This window comes from Phocoena sinus, chromosome 11 (assembly GCF_008692025.1).
Source record: "Phocoena sinus isolate mPhoSin1 chromosome 11, mPhoSin1.pri, whole genome shotgun sequence".
Classification (NCBI taxonomy): Eukaryota; Metazoa; Chordata; class Mammalia; order Artiodactyla; family Phocoenidae; genus Phocoena; species Phocoena sinus.
The window spans coordinates 41,100,601-41,118,593 of NC_045773.1; the positions used below are offsets into that span (position 1 = coordinate 41,100,601).

The 17,993-nt window shown below is 57.4% G+C and overlaps 3 protein-coding genes across 3 annotated transcripts in view; 2 read left to right on the forward strand and 1 right to left on the reverse strand.

The window, feature by feature from the left end:
• Positions 1-312, forward strand: part of LOC116762123 (serine protease 46-like) — a 28,462-nt gene extending 28,150 nt beyond the window's left edge. Inside the window, 1 exon segment of the mRNA XM_032648884.1 lies at positions 58-312. Within this exon segment, the coding sequence (XP_032504775.1) occupies positions 58-312 (255 nt within the window).
• A 1,827-nt stretch (positions 313-2,139) lies between these two features.
• Positions 2,140-7,272, forward strand: PRSS50 (serine protease 50). Its single transcript, XM_032648885.1, is given in 8 exon segments — positions 2,140-2,182; positions 2,245-2,436; positions 3,728-3,821; positions 3,823-3,888; positions 4,842-5,137; positions 6,375-6,471; positions 6,473-6,528; positions 7,049-7,272. Coding segments are annotated over 8 exon segments (1,068 nt in total).
• A 1,301-nt stretch (positions 7,273-8,573) lies between these two features.
• Positions 8,574-17,344, reverse strand: TMIE (transmembrane inner ear). The gene is made up of 4 exons (XM_032649895.1): positions 16,905-17,344; positions 13,578-13,695; positions 10,182-10,331; positions 8,574-9,877 (listed from the first exon to the last, which is right to left on the reverse strand). The coding sequence occupies exons 1-4, from the start codon at positions 16,998-17,000 to the stop codon at positions 9,777-9,779; spliced, it is 465 nt and encodes a 154-aa protein (XP_032505786.1). The 5' UTR covers positions 17,001-17,344; the 3' UTR covers positions 8,574-9,776.
• Between the last annotated feature and the right edge of the window lie 649 nt (positions 17,345-17,993).

A 17,993-nucleotide genomic window follows, 5' to 3' on the forward strand; every position in this document is an offset into this window, starting at 1 on the left:
ACTTGCAGGGAGGCCTTCCTACTGCCTCCTTTATGCCTCCCTTCCTCCCCTCCACAGGGTAACTCTGGCAGTTCCCTTGTCTGCCAAGTGAACCACACCTGGATTCAGGTGGGGGTGCTGAACTGGACCTTTAGCTGCAGCCGGCATCGCTTCCCGGGCACCTACACCAGCACCTCCCACTTCACCGACTGGATCAAGAAACAGATCAGTGATGTGAGGTTCGTCAGTAGGGCCGGGCCAGGCTTCCTGAACCTGGTCTTCCTCACTGGCTACATTCTGCTGGTTTCCTTGGGCTCCTTGTGGCTCCTGTGAGTGGTGTTTCCAGGGCATTCCCTCCCGGAGGCCACTTCTTCCTCCCCTCTGTCAGTCCTCAGGAGAAGTGGAGGCTGGAGGAGCACAGGACATCAGGGCAGAGTACTCTGGGGGAGGGTCCCAGAGCCACTGTTTTTTCAGTTGTTCAGTGAAGATGCTCTTGAACTTTGTGTCACTGAAGTCATCATCTTTCTTCTTGATTATGGCCAGACCCTTCAAAGCCTCCCCTCCCCCAAGAGGCCTGGCTGTCCTCTCAGGGGAGCCTCCCTGATAGTCCTCCTTGTATTTGTGCTCATCATGTTCCCCTCTCTGGGCTACAGTTTCCTCTTCTGCCAAATATGGAGCTGGACTTTGTGATCTCACTCCCTGTTTAGTCATCCCAGCACTCCAGCAATTCCCAAGTCCCCATGACTGTCTCCTGGGTCTCTGACCCAACAGTTTTCCCTCAGGCCTTACTGTGAGGGTTGGCCTCTTCCCAAGAAACTCACAATGACCAGACCTGCACTTGTGGACCTGGTTCCAGAACATGTGGGTCTCTCCCAAGCCCTCGTATCACCCTAGGAGTCTACAGAAGCTGACTGGTTCCTCCTCTCTCCCTGGCAGGGATGGGTGATGATGGGGGGCAAGGCAGAGTGCCTGCTTAGGTGACTGTGTGAGGTGACGGCACCCTGAGCTCCTGAGCTGCCTTAGTCACCTCCATCATACTCTGAAGAGGAAGGACAGGTGCAAGCTAGCCAGACTGAGAGGGCAGAGCTCTGCCACCCTTGTGGAAGGTAGCATGGGCACCCCCTCAGACCTGGTAGGCCTCAGGTTCACAGTGGCCAGCTACCCTTGCCCTTGGGGTCCAGAGTGTAGTAGGTGTGGTTTGCAGGAGATTGGAGTACTGAATGGCCAGCCCTATTGTCTCTCCCAAGACAGCAGGACCTGGCAAATGTTAGACTGTCCTGGCTTGATTTAACTTTCACCTTATCTTTTATTAGGCTAGAATTTTCCAACAGCTTTGAACCAAAGCTTCTCATAGGATTTCCCCAGACTACTTTTTAATTGTATTATCCATCTGTGTCACTGAGCCATCAAAATGTTCCCCAAATTCCAACATACCAAGTGGCCTTCTGCTCCAGAAGGGCCCAATGGTTACTATCCCTCTTTCTCTGTTTATGGAAACCTCACCTGTGTCATCTTTCTAAGCAGATGGATCTGTAAGGGAAGGGCATTTGCTGAATGGCGACAGTGCTTAAAATTATGCACTCTTGAAAAATTATTATTGAAAACATTTTAACCTGCTTAATTTCAGTGCCCTGGGGCAAGGCCCCACCGTAATTAGGGCAGGTGGGACGGCTTGGAAATCCCGGATGCCAGCCCCAGGGGTTGGGCCTTTATCTCACCGGGTAGGGATGGAAGTGGGCTGCCAGAGGAGGAGGTGCAAGAACCGGCTGAGGTGAGGTTAAGGGACTCCAGGAAACTGCTGGGCCAGGCCGACTGGGAGACACGGGGTCCCAGGAGGGCAGAGGCGTGGCCAGAAGCCAGGCAGTCCTGAGCACCAGCAAGCCAGACAGAGGGCGGCTGGGACACCAGGAGCACCATCGCGGGGGGGCCAGTGGGGGGCGCCGCGCGGACGGGGTCGGGAGCGCCCGCGCCCACCACACCAAAGAAGCTGCCGCTGGCTGCCAATTGGGGGCGCCGTCGTGGGGCGAGCCCCAGGAGCGGCATCGTAAGAGGAGCGCTGAGGCTTATTCGCTGCTTCTCGGGGATGTGGGGCGCTGGCCGGCTGGCGCAGTCCCCCGCAGCCCCCGAACGTCCGCCCTTGCCCACGCCGGGCTCCTGCTGATGCTACTGCTGTTACTGCTGCTGCTGCTGCTGCGGCCCGCGGGTGCCGCCCCACCCCACACACAGGCCTGGCCTCCACCTCTGATCCTCTGCGTCCTTCCACAGGTTGCTTGGGCGCTGGCAAAGTGCCGGGGGCACTGTCCACGGATGCCCCCGCCGACCTTGACGCCCCCTGTGCCCCCAGTGCCACCTGTCCCTCAGGCGGACGTCGCTTCCCCCGGCAGGCTGCCACTAGCCAGCCGCCCAGGACCCTGCAGTACTCTGCTTCTAAAGCCGACGAGGATGAGTTCCTTTCCCGTGAGTACTGGGAGGAGGGTGCCCAAGCAGCCTTGAGGACCTTAAGGGACAGCGGAAGAAGGGGCACGGAGAGTGAGAGGGGACCTTCCTTTTACCAGTGCTTATTGAGCACCTATTGTGGGCCAGGCCTCCCATGCTGTTGAGGTAGGAGGCAAGGAAGGTGGGGGGAGCCTGGGGTGTGCTCATGTCCTGCCTCCCTGAACGGTCTATGGGGACAGCACCTCTCCATCCGGCCCAGTCCCTGATCCAGGCTCCCAGCCAAGGCCTTAGGGGGTCTCCAGCATGGCTTTCAGGGAGGCTTCCCTTGTGTGTCTTGGGGCACACCCACAAGGCATTCTCTCCATCAGTGGCTTTCAAGCATGTTGAAGTAAGACCCACATAAGGAGTACTTCTCATCCTGGAACTGAGTGCACAGAATTTAACTGTCACAGGAAGTCACGCACAGGACCCAGCTGCACCTCTCCTGCGTTAGCCTTTGCAGCCGCTGGTGACAGCCCACTTACATTGATCTCACGGTCCTCTAGTCCACTTGGAACACGTAGGAGCGGGACTGCTGTGGTGTTGGATATGTGCATCTTCAGTTTAAAGAACTTTTTCTGTAAAAGCTTTTCCAGGGCGGCTTCACCCATTGACCTTCCCTCCAGCAGTGAGTGAGCAGCCTGGGGCCCTGCTCCTCACCAACACTTGTTATCAGGGACATTTAGTTTTGCCTGGCAGGTGGTGGTGAGCAGAACCTCACTGTGACTTAAGTCCACACTTCCCTGAGGACTAACGGGGCTGAAGAGCTTCTGCGTTTGTTTGCTATTGGGGTCTCGTCCTCAGATGTATGTGTTCATGCACACTACCCATTCTTCTCTTAGGTCACCTGCCTTTCTCTCACTGAATCACAGGAGAAGGATCCTAGAGGAGGGGGAGGGGTCTTCCTTGGCCGAAGTAAGGGAACCAGATGGAAACATGTGAAGGGCCTGGCCAGAGCTGATGTCTGCTTGACCAGGACAAAGGAGCTAGTGGCGCAGCAGGCTGCTCAGCTGGGAACGCCCTGGGGCCTAAGCTGTGGGACCAGAGAGAGGGATACCTGGGGAGTGCTGAGGCCCTTCTGAGGCTGGAGACCCCAGTCCTCATGTGAACAACATCATTATGTGATGACCAATGAAGAAGGAGAATCACTGGATGGGTGCAGGCCAGCTAGAGAGGTGGGAGATCAGGCTGAGGGGAGGAGGAGGGAGAGGTGCTGTGGGATGTGGCTGGAAGAGCCCATTTGTTATCAGGCTCCTTTCGTTTTCTTCCTTAGCCTGTGGCTTCTCCTATGAGCGGGACACCACCCTCAGGGATCCGGAGGCCATGGCTCGGCGGTGACCATGGATGGTCAGTGTGCGGGCCAATGGCACATATCTGTGCAGGCACCCTCATTGCCTCCGAGTGGGTGCTGACCGTGGCCCACTGCGTGATCCAGTGAGTCGGGGCCTAGGTGGATGGGTGGAAAGTCATTGGAGCCACCAGGGCCCCAGTCATCTTGCCAGCTGGCCCATCAGTGGCAGACACCATAGTCCTAGCCCCACCTCACCCTAGCTCTGAGCAGGTGGGGGATGAGTCCTGCAGATTCCTTCCTGGGAGCTGGGAGTTTCCTCCCCTCACCTGGCCCCCTCCAGTCCTGTGCAGTCATTCCATAGATAGGAAACGGAGGCTTGCAGCCACTGTCTAGGCCTCCTTCCTCCTATCCGCAGAAAGAATGTCCTAATTCTTCTGCTCCACACCCTTTGTTTCACTTACTCATTCCTTCCTTCATTCAGCCGACAGCCTTGGCACTCTTTGAAGCCAGGCCTGGCCTGGGCACTGGGGGCAGAAAAGGGCTGCACCACTCCTCTCAGGTTGCTGGGGAAGACAGACAAGAAGATAGATGCTCACAGGGGAGTCTGGTCAGGGTGGGAATGAGAGAGTGGGCATGCCCATGTTCTGGGGCCAGGGAGCGGCCTGAGGGTCACATCTGGCCATGAGGGCTGACCGGTAGAGAAGCGAGCTCCAAGCCTAAGGGACACGCTGAGAAAGTAGGCTGGAGGGCAAGGCAGCACTGCTTGCACAAGGTCTCTGTCACTTCCAGGGCCCAGCATGGGATGCTGGACAGAGTCCAGAGTTTGGAGCCAGAGGAAACTGGGTCTACGTCCCAGCTCCACACTTCTTAGCTGTGTAGCCTTGAGTCAGTCACTTGAGCCCCATTTTCCCTCTCCATAAAATGACGGGTTGTTGTGAGGACTGGACCACACAGTGTGTGTGCAGGGCCCCATTCACATCTGTTGTGAGGAGTGGGCTCTGGGGCTTGAAGCAGGTGGGTGGCCTACCTGGATTTGCTCAGGGTGCAACAGTGTGGTGGAGGGTAGGGGGTGCAGGCTGGGGTGGGGTTCTTGGAGCTGATGGAGGACTCTCCTTGCTGTTCCCCTAGGAGTGTGGGTGGGGAGTCCATGGGTTGACCAGACATCCAAGTCTGCTGTCGATGTCCTGGCACAGCATGTCATCGTGAACAGCCATTATCGGTCCCGTCGGTACTGGTCCGGGGTCGGCTGGGCCAATGACATTGCCCTCCTTAAGCTTGAGCGGCCACTCAAGTACAAGTATGTCTGGCCCATCTGCCTGCCTGGCTTGGACTATGCGCTAAAGGACCACGCCTTCTGCACTGTGACAGGCTGGGGACTCCCCAGGGTTGATGGTAAGTCGGAGCCTCCCCACAGCAGGGTGGGTGGTGTGGGAGAGGACCTGGGTGCAGGCCAGGGTCTACCATGGGCAGATATTTCTGAGACACCTCCCCCAGGGACCCCATCCCCACCCCCATCAGGCTCTCACCTCTGAGGTCTCTTTCCCTTTGAGGGTCTCAGCAGTGAATGTATCATGGCCATTTAGGCCTTAGGGGACCCAGATTGCCCTTGAACCCTCAGGCCCAGGCCAGGGTTGTAAATAGGACTTCCTTGAAGGTCGAGGGGGCACAGAGTAGTATCTTGCTGTCTGCACACAGTCCCAGGGCATCCATGTCTTGAAGCAGAACAGCCAAGGTGAGAGGAGCAGGGTTCTGTGTCTGTAAAAGGCTCCCCAGAAGATCCCATGTGGCTGGCTAAGGGCACTCTGCACCCAGAAGCTGGGAGTCACTGAGGGTCCACTCATGGCTCCCTCCCCCAGGAGTGGCCCTCAATCCCTCATCATCCCAATTTAGGAGCCCAAAGGGCAGGAGTGTTGTCCCAGGGCCGTCCAAGGGACCATTTCCTTATGAGCCCCAGGAATGTCCATTTCCTTCAGGGAACCCCTATTCTTTTCCCACAAGAGAGGCGCCCTTCCCTGTGGCCTCATAGAGCCAGCTTACCTGAAAGCACCCACAGGGTCTCCAGCCTAGGGTGGGGTGGCTTTTTGTCATGCCTTCCATGGCCTATCTGAGGAATGGCTGGGAATGGTTGGAAGTCACCTGTCCCCTAGGAGCTCAGACTAGGGACAGAGATACAATTGAGAGAGCAGGGAGGGGAGTAAAGAGTGCCTGAGACCCACGGAGGGGAGTCTAGGGAAGCTTAGAGAAGGAAGTAGGCCTTTGGGGAAAGCTTGAAGAAAAGGCAGGATTTGGACCTTAGATGGACCTGGTAGGCTTTGGGGATAGAAGGAACACAAGAGCCAAGATGCTGAGATCAGAATGGACTCAATGTATAGTACTCTGCAGGATGTGAGACCAGGTCCAACAAAGCCAGATCATGGGTAGCCTGCTCCCAAGGTCTCTATGTCAAGGGGCCCTTGGGAGGCATCAGCTGGAGTGGTGGGTGGCCTATGCCTGGAGAGATCTCCAGAGCTGCTGTGTGGCAAGAAGAGGCCAGAGGAGTGGCGAAGAACAAAGGGAGGATGGACACAAAGCTGGCAGCAGTGGGCAGGAGCGAAACCGCCAAGCCTGAATGGGGGCCCCTGTCCCACAGGTGTGTGGCCCCAGTTCAGGACCATCCAGGAGAAGGAAGTCACTATCCTAAACAGCACGGAGTGTGAACGCCTCTACCACAGGTTCTCCAAAATCCCCTCTGATTCAGATCATCAGCTCCCAGGTGATTTCTGCAAAGGACGTCAACAGGAACAGTTCTGCTATGTGAGCATCTCTCCCCCTTGCTCACTTGCCTCCAAGGGCACCTGGCCAGGAATGGGGCTGGGGGCACAGGGAAGCCAGGACCTGCGGGGAGGTGGGGAAGGGGATGGGGATGAGCAGGGCTGACTGAGGGGGAAGATAGGAAGATGGGGGAGGGGAGATTTGATGAGGAATGGAGATTGGGAGGAAAAAGATGAAGGGTTGGGGTGAGAGAGATGGGGAGAGGGGATGGAGGTTGGAGATGAGGGAGAAGAATGGGAGGTAGTGGGAAGATGGAGGGTGGGTGTTAAAGAGATGGGGGATGGAGAACTGGCAAGAGAAAGATGGGAGGTGGAGCCCTTTGAGGAAGGTCTCCTGGGTCAGGACCTCAAGGGCACACCTCAGCTATGTGACACTCGGGGGCTGCAGGGAAGGTCTGATGTGAGGGCACCCTGCTTCTTCCTGAGCTGGATTAAGTCTCCCTTGGACCACATCTGGCCTCCTTTTTTTGTTTCCCCCACCCCTCCCCACAAGAGATAAGTGGTGAGCCCTTGGCCTGTCCTGTGGAGAGCGTACGGTACCTGGTGGGAATGGTGAGCTGGGGCCCAGGCTGCAAGAAGAGCAAGGCCCTGCCCATCTACCTACAGATCTCCTCCTGCCAGTAGTGGGAACTCCTCAATGGGCAGACCCTGCCAGCCCCATCCAGGGCCCTGCTCCTGGCACTCCTGCTGCCCCTCAACCTCCTCGCTGTCCTCTGACACTCGTGCCGTTGTCTCTGGGTGCACCCTCCCTTGCCCAGGCCCCTCCTCACCCTCTGTGCAGCTCTCACAGCCCCACAAGGCAGGGCAGAGACTAGGTGCTCAATTAAATGTTTCTCTTCCCCATGCTTCCTCTTTCCTGGGCCTGCTCCAGTGGGAGATGAGAGAACCAGACAGGGGTGGGATGGGCAGTTTATACTGAAAAGTACAGAGCCCCAGGATCTGCCTCCATCCAGAGGTTCAGGGTGGCTACCACAGAAGGTGGAGGGAGTGTGTAGGGATGATATTGGGGTCCGATGATGGAGGGCCTAGATACTGGGGTCAGATGATGGAGAGTCAGGCTGAAGCTGGAGCTGCCAGGACACAATGTGAGGCTGGGAATAAGGGTGCAGCTCTGTCTGGGCTGGGGAGGTAAGTGTGTTCTCCTTGACTTTGGCCCATCTTCTGGCCAGTGGCTAGAACATACCCTGTTTTTGCCCTGAAGCACTGTAGTGGACTTTGACCTTCCAGCCCTGTCCCCTGTCTGGAGGCTGGGGCAGATGCCCACTGGGATCAGTTATTATCCCCACCATCATCAGACATGCCTGTCCATAAAGGGCTAGTGGAGGCCCAGGTCAGAGGTCAGGGAGGCAGCTGGCAGGGCAGATGTAACCCGGGCCTGGACTTACCCCAGGCATTACCAGCTGCTTCTCTGACTTATAGTGGCTCCTGCTCCTCTGGGCTTCTGCTGCCCAGCCAACAGGAGGGCTCTGGCTTGTATGAGTAGAATGATCTTTGCCACAGCCATATGTATGAGAAGCCCATAGGCTGGAGCCCAAGGGCAGAGTCAGGGTTCCCACTTGGTGGCGCAGTGAGTACTCAGCTTCCACAGCAGGGCCTTCTGTAATCTCTCTGCTCCCTCATGGCTGTAAGACCCCATGCTCCTTCCCCCATGCCAGCCTGGTTCCCTCTTCTTGTGTAATAATGGTCCAGGTCCAGATCAGAATCCAGGTTTGACTCCTCTGTGTCCCAAGCACCCACTTATTGAAACCCAGGGTGTGGAGCAGAGGCAAGTGGAGAGCAGGCAGCTTCCTCCCTGGTCCTGCTGCCCTGCCTCAGGGCTAGGCCCCACTGGCTGCAGCTGACCCTCTGCCTCTTGGCCACCACTTCTCCCTCCAGCTCATCTGAATTCAGGCTGGGAGAAAAGTCAGGAGAGGGAACGTCAGCCTGGCCTACACCACCTATCATCGATCACTGCATCACCCTCCACGTAAATGCTCCAGGGATGGGGCGTCCTGAGGGATCATCTCAGGTCACTCGGGTATGAGAAGGCACTCAGCTTTATTTACAAATCTCTGCAGGCTGCAGAGGCAGCGTCAGCTTTGCCAGCAGCTCCCCCTGGCTCGGAAATCTCCGGTGTCTCCTTAGTCTCCAGGCCCAGGTCTGAGTACCTCAGTTGATGTTCGCTGCCATCTAGAAACCCTTCTCTGCATCTCCCCTCCCCAAGGAGTCAGTCCCCAGGTCAAGTTTGAGCCTTCGCCTTCTGGCTAGCAGTGCTTCTTTTAGGCACCGTTGTTAAGAATGGAAGAGGAAGCTCTGTGCTGTTATATTCAGCACGTGGAAGGCTGGTTGCTACCTCAATCCCTAACTGCCCCCTGCGGTGATCTCCTGGGGCGCTGACACCTGCTACCACAGCTGAGCCTAGAAAGGGCCAGCAGAAAAACCCGAAGTCCCCCTTGGCTTCTCAAATTTTCCCTGGATTCCCAAGATGGGGCCCTTCTCTCTCTGGCCCACTGGCCTCAGCCTTCTGCACCCCTGCAGCCCTTAGCCCTGAGCCATGGGCCTCATGCTAGGCCCTCCAGCAGCCTCAGCTGCATCACAGCGTGTAAGACAAGTGTACCTATTGCTTAGAGCTCGGGATCTGCTATGCTGGGCGTTCTGCTTCTGGTCTCCCTCTGCTCACTGCCCTGGGACAGAACCCCTGCCAGGCTTGGGGCAACCCCCTCACCACCAGAGCTGCTATCCAGCTAAGTTTGAGAACCTTCTGCTGCCCCTGCTTCCCCCAGTGACCCTCTCCCTCCTCATGGCCAGCCTGGTGTGGCCTCACATCTAGCCCATCCGGGTCAGCCAACCCCTTCCAGAAGGAAACCCACATCCCATTACCCCTTTAGCCACTGCTGTGCCTGGCAGAAGAGGGGACAGAGGCATGTATGGGTGGGTAGAGGCCACTTTGGATCTACAGAGGGACAGTGGCCCAAGACCACCTCTGCTGAGTGGCCACTTGGATGGGGTGACAGGAGTGGAGTCCAGGCTGGGAGGCAGCACACCTAGTGAAGTCATATCCTTGCCCCAGTAGGCTCTAGGACAGGGTCCTGGGCCTCAGCAACCCTCTCTGAGCAGGGAGAGGGTGTTCTGCAACCTCTATGGTCCATGTATGAGCTTGGAGTCTAAGATGTCTGGACTCTGGCCAGGACTATGAGCCCCAGGGCCAGCTAGCCCCAGCCTCCACCTCCAGGAAGCTCTCTTCATTTCTCTTCTTTCTTCTTCTTGGCCTCATTCTTCTCATCCTCCTCTACCTTGATGGCCACTGTATCCACACTGTCCTTCTTCTTCTTCTTCTTATCATCTGTGGAGCAGAGGAAAAAGGGTGCAACAGGAGTGAGACAGGGTCCTAGGGCCTGCACCAGAGCCTCCCAGTCCAGCCCTTCATTCCTTCTTCCTTCCAAACCTCTCCTACCTGCAGAATAGCTCCTTGTTTTCCCTGCCTCACTCTGACCCATTTCTTTGCTCTGGTCTCCAAAAACAGGGCTGGGTCCCCTCCCTGAACCAGGTGGAGGGGAGGAATAGGGCAACTCTGGGTGGCAGGATGGAGGAACTGGCCCGTGTGGCAGAGTCAGAGGGTGGTGGGGCTGGGGGCCAGGCCTGCTCACCTCCAGGGACTTCTGTGAGCTCGTTGAGGGGTGGCACAGTCTCTAGTTTGTCCGTGTATATCTTGGCTGCCTTTCGCTGTAGGTACCGGGCTTCAATCTCCTTCCGGGTCCGTGGCACGCGGCAGTTGAAGACACAGCAAAGAGTGATAACTACGGGGAAACAGAGCAGGCTTGGCAAGGGCCAGAGCTCAGACACCCCAGGATTGGTTCCCAAATTTCAGGCCTGTCTCCATCTACCTATGAGTGTCCCACCCAAGAGACCCTCTCAGGAGGCTCCACATTTTGACAAAACCCCTGTGGGCTCTGGGATTTTCAAAATATCTTTCCTGAGCCGGGCTGGCTTCACATAGTAGGCCCACTTTCAGGAGGGCCTTGTGCTTGGTTTGTTATTCTGCTGTCACTTCCTTGAAATTCTTAATGATTTTTGAACAGAGGGGCTCACAATTTCATTTTGCACTGGCCCCGTATATTGTGTTACCAGTCCTGGTTCTGGTGGGTCTTTCTGACTAGACTGAGGGGTCCTGGAGGGCAGGCAGTGGCCTGGACCATGAGTCAAGCTACAGCCTCCTGCAGGGTGTCCTGTTCTTCTAACCCAGGCCTCTGGGCTCGTGAGCATCCTAGTTTTTCCTCCCCAGGCTCCTGAGAGCACCTCAGACCCGGGAGGACATGGCTGCATCCTCCTCAACCTCCCTGAGGACAAGCCAGGGCTGCTTCTGGCTGTGAGAGCGTGAAAGAGGACACAGAGCTTGCCCCGGCGCGTTCACCTTAGACAGGGTTATTTCAGGAGTGGTTTTCTGGCTCAGGGCAGCTGTGCCCACGCAAGCTGGCCAGGGCATGGAGCTGGCCTGTCTAGGGATGGGCAGGGCAGGGCTGCCAGGACCCGGCTGGACTGAGTTTATTTTTCTAAGGCCCCTACAGTCTGACCACCTTGGCCCCAGCCTCAGGGGAAGGGATGGAGCTGCTTCCTATTATAAATCAGATGACCAGACATAACTTCCTGACAGACTCCTAGGGGCAGGAGGGCCAGGCGGACAAGTCAGGCCTATTTTGGGGAAGATAGATCAGACCCACGTGGCCTGGGCTGGAGCACCCCTTGGGGTCATCTTGTGCAACCCCTTCAGCCAATGTTGTGGTCCCACTGAGTCTCCCCCAGACTCACAGAATGAAAGAAAACGAATGAGATGGTTTCAAAGCCTTTGTGGCTGAGGACAGGACTGGACTCCTGAATAAATGGATGGGGTGTCAACAGCATCCAGGAACACATGGTGGGGGGTTAGTTGTGCAAGAGTCTTAGCAGTAGGTCTGCCTTTCTTACCCAAAAACCTGGGTTCTGGTCCTCTCCAGACCCCTGTATGCCAGAGGTCCAAGGTTAGACCTCCACCCTACTGGCTTGGACCACCTCTTCCAGCTACCCCACCAGGTGTCTCCTCAGGACCATGCCCATGCTCTCTGCAAAGGCTGGAGGCCTGGGCTTTAAAGGGAGCTCAGCCACAGCTATTGGCAGTCAGAGCAGGACTCAAGCACCGCCCCTCACTCCAGGCCTGCCCCACCCAGCCTGGCCCGTTTGCTTCTCTTCAAAGAGGAGAGAAACAAAGTTCCTTGGATCGAGTTCCAGGCCCAGGCAGGGGCTTGGGATAGGAGTCCCCAGGCTGGAGGGGACCCCGGAGAGGTACCCCATCCAACTCCAGCTCTCTCCACAAGGTTCTGGGGGTGATGCTCCACAAACAGCTGTACCACCTAGGCCCAAGCAGACAGGGAAGTGGGAAAGATGTTTCCTCCCCAGGAGATGGCGTTCCCTACTCCCTAGAGCCCTGCATAGAGGGTAATAAATGCTAAACTGTTGCTCAGAGGCCTTTGGGACTATCCCTTACCTTTCTCTAGGAAATGGGTTTAGGAGTGGAAGTCAGTCTGTGTGGTTGAGGTCCAAGTGCCTTTTTGGGCCTGACACTGCAACTTTCCTATGTGGCCCCAGGTACTTCTACCATCTAGGGCCAAGCAGAGCCCTGGAGAAACCATTGTGTGTCTTGAGGCCCCATGGTGCCCTCATCCCTGCTTCTTGGGGTGCCCCAGAGCTGCTCCTTGGACCTGCACCCTGGATTGCTCCTGTGGCCCCTGCAGGGCAGATACCTCCCCCAACCCTGCCTCTTGGTACTGGGGGTTATTCCCCTCTCTGGACACCTGAGCTGGGGCTGCAGTCACAGCTGTTTTTCTGGGGGGCCTCCACTCAGAAGCCTGACTGATCATTGGCCGTGGCTAGGAACAAAATGCCGGCTCTTGCTCCCACTCCAGCCGGGAAGACATGGGGGCGTGGAAGGGCACTTCTGGTGCCAGGAGAAGCACATGCAAATTAGAGGTCCTTGTCTCCCCTGGAGCCCCCGCACCTGGATGGGCCCTTGTGATCAGCCCTGCCCCCAGGATAGCTTCAGCTAGAACTTAAATGCTCCTTTAGCCCCTGACCCGGGTGCACTCAGTAAACGTCTCATGGGGGTTATCTGAGACCTGTGTGGAGGCCATTTCCTTGCACCTCTGCCCACACTGTACCTCTGCCTGTAATGCCTTTCCAGCTGCCTAACACAAAACCACTCATCCATCCTACCGATCTACAGCTTGGAGGACTCCCTCTTCGCTGGGGGAGTGTGTTTCCTTTCTCTTTACTGCCTGTGCCCCACTCCTCCCTTTGGCCTGTAGGAACCTCTGTCAGACTCTGCTGTGTACCCTGGCGGCCTCTGCCATCCAGTCGGCGTTTCTCGGCCCCCTTTTCCCCAACTCCAGACCCCAACTCTGGAAGGACAACTGAAGGGAGCATGCCAAACCGGCTTCTGTTGTGACTTCGCATCAAGCAACTCCCAGGTCCAAGAGAAGAGGGGGTCTCCTGCTTTTGACTGAGGTAGGTGAGTCATTCCAGGGAAATGGTATTTGACAGTGCAGGGTTTGCAGCCTGGGAGCCACTTTTGCTGGGTGTCTGGGGAGCCTTTGGGCTGAGCTGCAGCCAAGGGTGGCCTTGCTGGGGCCCCTGGGTGTGGGTGTTTTAAGCTGGCCAAACTGCAGAAAAAGCATGAGGAGGCCAACGATAGGGAAAAATGACACGTCTTCGTCCTGGTTCAGTGGAGTCCCCTGTAATTACCATAATTGCCGTGTGGCTGCATCGCCGGTCGGGCAGAATACTTCAGGTCACCACCGGCCTGTCAGCCCTCCACAGGGACTTTGTGTGGATCAGGAGGTGCCAGAAACCACAGCGGGCCTCCTGTGGGCGCCTGGCCTGCCTGCACTGCCCGGAATTGCTGCTCTGAGCCCCTGGGGGTGGAGCGGGGGCGTGGAGGGGTGATCAGGCGGTGCCGGGCTCCCGCTGTGTTGTGGCAGCGGCAGGGGGCGGTGATGGGGGGAGCAGCTACTCACTGATGGACAACACGAAGAGCGAGAAGATGCCCACCACGTGCCACAGGCGCATATCCCAGAACACCACCGTTTCCTTGGTCAGCGGGGGCGGCTTGGGCTTGGGTGGGGCCGTGCTGGGCTGTGGGTCAGGAGAGAGTGGAATGAGCCAGGCAGAGGCCAGGGGCTGGGACGGGGCCGAGAGAGGCCCAGGTCTCAGCAAGCACTCACTCAGTCCAAACATTTCAGAATCTCCTAGAATCAAGTGTCTTAGACATTCATAAACAATGCCTCAGACCTTGGGAAGTTCCAGATTTAGAACGGGAAGAGGGTAAAGCCCCAGAACCATGGAGCTGGGAACTTGGAGTGCAAGGGTTGATGCTTGAGGAAACCAAAGCCCAAGGGGCAAAGGTGGATGGCTTGTCCCAGTCAGGTTCAAGGGCCCTTCTCTCCTCCTGCTCTGGCCCTGGGCTCCTCCACACTGGCAGATGGGGTCTCAGGACCAAGGCCAGAGACAAGGCGAGTCCTGTCCTGTGGGACTTTGTTCACACGTACCTCCAGTGTGGGGTGGGGTGTGGAACTGAAGTCAGGGCTCCGTGACTCTGTTACTTGACCAGGACTCCCACCAGGTGGCCTCAGCAGTCACCTGTCCTACCTGAGTCACCGCCTCTGACCAGAAGGCTAGGCGAGAATCCTCACGAAACGGGTCTAGATAATTTGTCTGAAATGCAGTAGCGACACCTGGAGGCCAAAAGCTGTAAGCACGGCTGGAGCAATCGTGAGCAGAGCACAGCGCGCCACTTCCCACCTTCCCAGTAGGATACCACCCTGTCCTGGGAGTCTGAGGGGACATGGCCCTGCTCTGGTGGGTGGGAGCAAGACCTATGCGTGACCTGTGGGGCTGAGAGGGATATGACCCTATCTCTGTCACCAAGTTTGGCTGAGGGGTGTGTATGGGGGTTAGTACTTGGAGGGAGAGGGGATCCTGGGGCATCTGTGCAGTGCCTTGTCCCCTGATTAACCAAATAAGGACAGACATGAGGAGTCTCTTCCAGCTCTCTGGGAAGGAAAAGCAACCCGCAGCTCAACCATCTGTCCAGTCTTTCCTCTGGTCCATAAGCATGGATGGGGCACCTACCAAAAGCCAGGTACTTCTTCATCTAATGGACACCACCCTTCAGCATGTATTGGGGACACTTGGAGAGGATCAGCAACCTGTCCCAGGTAACCCAGAGGATCTGTGTGCCCAGGAGTGGTACATGATTCCTGGCTCTTTTCTCTTAACCAAGGCAAACTGGGGTAGGAGACTTCTTTTCTCTAGGCCTCGGTTTCTCCATCTGAGTGGGATGGTTCCAGCAGTCTCTGGGAAGCTCTCTACACAACCTGAGTGGTAAAACTGACAAGATATCCTTCCTCAGCATCATCCCAGGGGCCTGGACCCATTTGCGGGCTCAGATACATGTCTGTGGGGTCTGGCCCATGTGTGTGGGGTTGGGGCACACATATGGGGTTAGGGCTGGGCACTGTGGGTATAGGGCACGTGCGGTTGGATACACATGCATGTGGTTGGGCACCCATTTGTAGAGTCAGGGCCAAGGTCTGGGCAGTGGCAGGGTTCCCTGAAACTAAGGCTCAGTGTGTTGGCCCAGTTGGGTTGTATAACTGGAAGATTCTGAGGGCCACGGTAAAGATCTCAGATTCAGAGCCTGGGCAGCCATGAGCTCACTTCTTACACATTCTTGTTCCAGCTTTGTTCAAGACACCCTGATAGGGGTCTTGGGTAGAGGGAAATAGGTAACAGTTGGGCATCTCCTTGTGGGCACTGCTAGGGGTCTGAACTCAAGCTTGGAGGCCTGGCCTCCAACAGAACCTCACAGGCTGATGGAGGGTGATGCCTGTGGGTGGGGTGGGTGGTGCCATGGACCCTAGCCCTGCTCATCTTTCTGGTGCTTCCCTGGATCGCCTGGACTCAGCCAGGGCCTCGTTCAGGCTGTAGGCAGATGGCAGGCAGATGGACTTGAAATGCAGTTTCCCTTGATGGGCTGGGAGAAGATGTTTTCCTGGGGGCTGAGGGAAGAATCCTTGGCTCAGAAGGGAGTTGACCCCCACGCTCAGGCTTCTCCTACACCCAGACCAGCTCAGTTTCTGCGCCTGAGGCCTCAGGGCAGCTGGTGAGGGGACCAAGTACACTCCATGGGGCTCAAGCCAGCCTGGCTCCCCTTACAGGGACACTAGAGCTGACATCTGACTCCAGCCCAGCCTTCTGATCACACCCCCTGGTCAGCAGCAGGAACAGGGGGTGCAGGGCTCTGTCTCCATGTACCTCAGACCCACCAGTTCAGGGCTGTGTCCCCTCAGACCCCACGGAACAAGTGCCCTGTTCTCCCTCTCCCATCTTGTCCCCCAGCACCTGCCCCTTGAGGGCTCTCCTGGGTGCTTGGCTGTCTCTTACACTTCTGTTTCCCTGCTGTCTCCACTCTGCCACTGCCTGCAAGGCTCTGACCCCATTCCTCCCTTGTCCTGCCTCTTGGGCCTTCTCCCTCCAGCCTAATGCTCCAGAATTTTGGGTCTGGTCAGCCTCTTTGACTCCCCTTCGTGGCTTAGCAGGAATGGGGTACAGAGGGGCCAGCCAAGGAGGCTGCAGATGGCCCCCACCCTTCCCTCCCTGGCCCCAGCCAGGCTCCTGGCCAACCCCCCAGCCGTCCTCTTAACCTCTTCCTGGGCGATCTTAGCAGCTCCTTACAGTTCTCCCAACTGTGTGCCCTCTTCTGACTTATTCTCCTTCCAAACCAGGACTCATGACTCTTGCCCACTCAGAAATGTTTGCTAGCTCCCAGTTATCACCAGGACCAAGTGAGACCCTGAGTCCTTGGGCCCTGCCCTGCTTGCCCCTCCCCTCCAGGGCCTAGTGTGCAGCATGGAGTCTAACTCAACACATGGCTGCTCTAGGAAGGATGTCCTCACCCTCCTGCCTCCCACCCACCACCTTCGACCTCACTAGACCAAAGATTAGAATAGGGGCTGAGTGTCCCCCATCAGACACACGCTGATGCCCAGCTGTATCTCCAATCAGACCGGGAATCCCTAAGGTCAGGGTGAGTCTCCCCCATCAGAATAATGTTCCTGGAATCAGAGGCTGTACCCTCCCATCCGACCAAGGACACTAAGATTGGGGGCTGGGTCTCTTCCACAGCCTGGAAGCACTTGGGATAGAGCTGTGTCTCCCCATTAAGTCAGGTCCTCTAGGGCAAGAGGAAGGGAAAAATCAGCTCCTGGTCAGAAAGGCGCCCCCCAACCCTCTGCCTGGAGGGTGACAGCCACCCCGAGCCCCTCCGCGCCGCCCCGCCTCACCTCCACCAGCTGCCCGGCGACCCCCGCGAGGCAAACCCCCAGGGCGGCGCCGCCCAGCGCCCAGAGCGGCCCCGCGCCTAGCCGCTGCCCCGCCATCTTCGCGCGCTCCGCGCAGCTCGGCAGCAGGTCAAGGGGAGCCGAGGGATGCCTGCCGGGCCGCCTTGGCTCGGTGACTAACCCCCGGGCCAGCCGGCGCTCGGCGGTGGCGATCTGGTCTCAGGCAGGCTGCGAGTGGGCATCATTTATTCATTGTCGGTGTCTGGTTCCCGTGCTGCCCGCTCCCACACCACTCTGGGTGGAGGGCCCGCCCCTCTCCGGAGATCACACTCCAGACTCCGCACTCCCCTAACCCGGCCGAGACCGACATAGGGCCGGGAGTGGGTGGGAGGGAGGACAGGATGGGGTCAGGTCCTTGAACAACAGGTCCCACCTTCCCTTCCCCACTCCGGCCTCAGTTTATTCATTTGGGACAAAAGGGAGGGGCTGGAATCTGCTGATCTAGGAGGCCCTTCCCATTCTGACGTTCTGAATTTGAAAAGCTGTACTGGACCCAGATTGGGGGTGTTGGGAATGGCATGGCAGGCAGGTTGCCATGGTGACAGGTGCTCGGGGATATCCTGGGCTTTCTGGGCTGGCTTCCTGCCCAGAGGCAGCTCTGGTCACCCTGGACACCAGAGCAGAGGGGAGGGAGAGGGGGAACAGGGGATGGCATGGTCAGAGTAGCCAGCTGCGGGTGTGATGGAAGGTTCCTGAAGGAGCCAGCATCTGTGACCCCACAGGACAGGGTGGGCTCCCCCTGGGAGGGCTGGAGGACCATGTTCTGTTTCTGATTGATCCTCAGCCTCTGCCCCAGCCTGAGCTCTTGACTCTCACTCCAGTCTGAGCCATGACCCTGACCTCACACTGAACCTGGCCCACACTGCACTCTGGTCCTGACCTCAGAGTGAGCCTTGACAACCCAGGGACTGAGGGAGGGAGGCTCGGAGGAGCTGTGGAGACCTGGGGAGGACTTTGGAAGAGGAGTGGGGAGGCCTGCGATAGGGAGACTCCTCTGATCCATCCTCCCCCTCTCTCCTTTCCTTCCTTCCT

Bases quoted from the DNA above. Each gene is read 5' to 3' on its own strand.
- TMIE (XM_032649895.1), bottom strand. From the start codon at position 17,000: ATGGCGGGGCAGCGGCTAGGCGCGGGGCCGCTCTGGGCGCTGGGCGGC. The intron at 10,332-13,577 runs GTGAGTAGCTGC...GTTTCCCCGTAG, and splicing joins GCTCTTCGTGTTGTCCATCA to TTATCACTCTTTGCTGTGTC. The intron at 9,878-10,181 runs GTGAGCAGGCCT...TCTGCTCCACAG, and splicing joins GCTCACAGAAGTCCCTGGAG to ATGATAAGAAGAAGAAGAAG.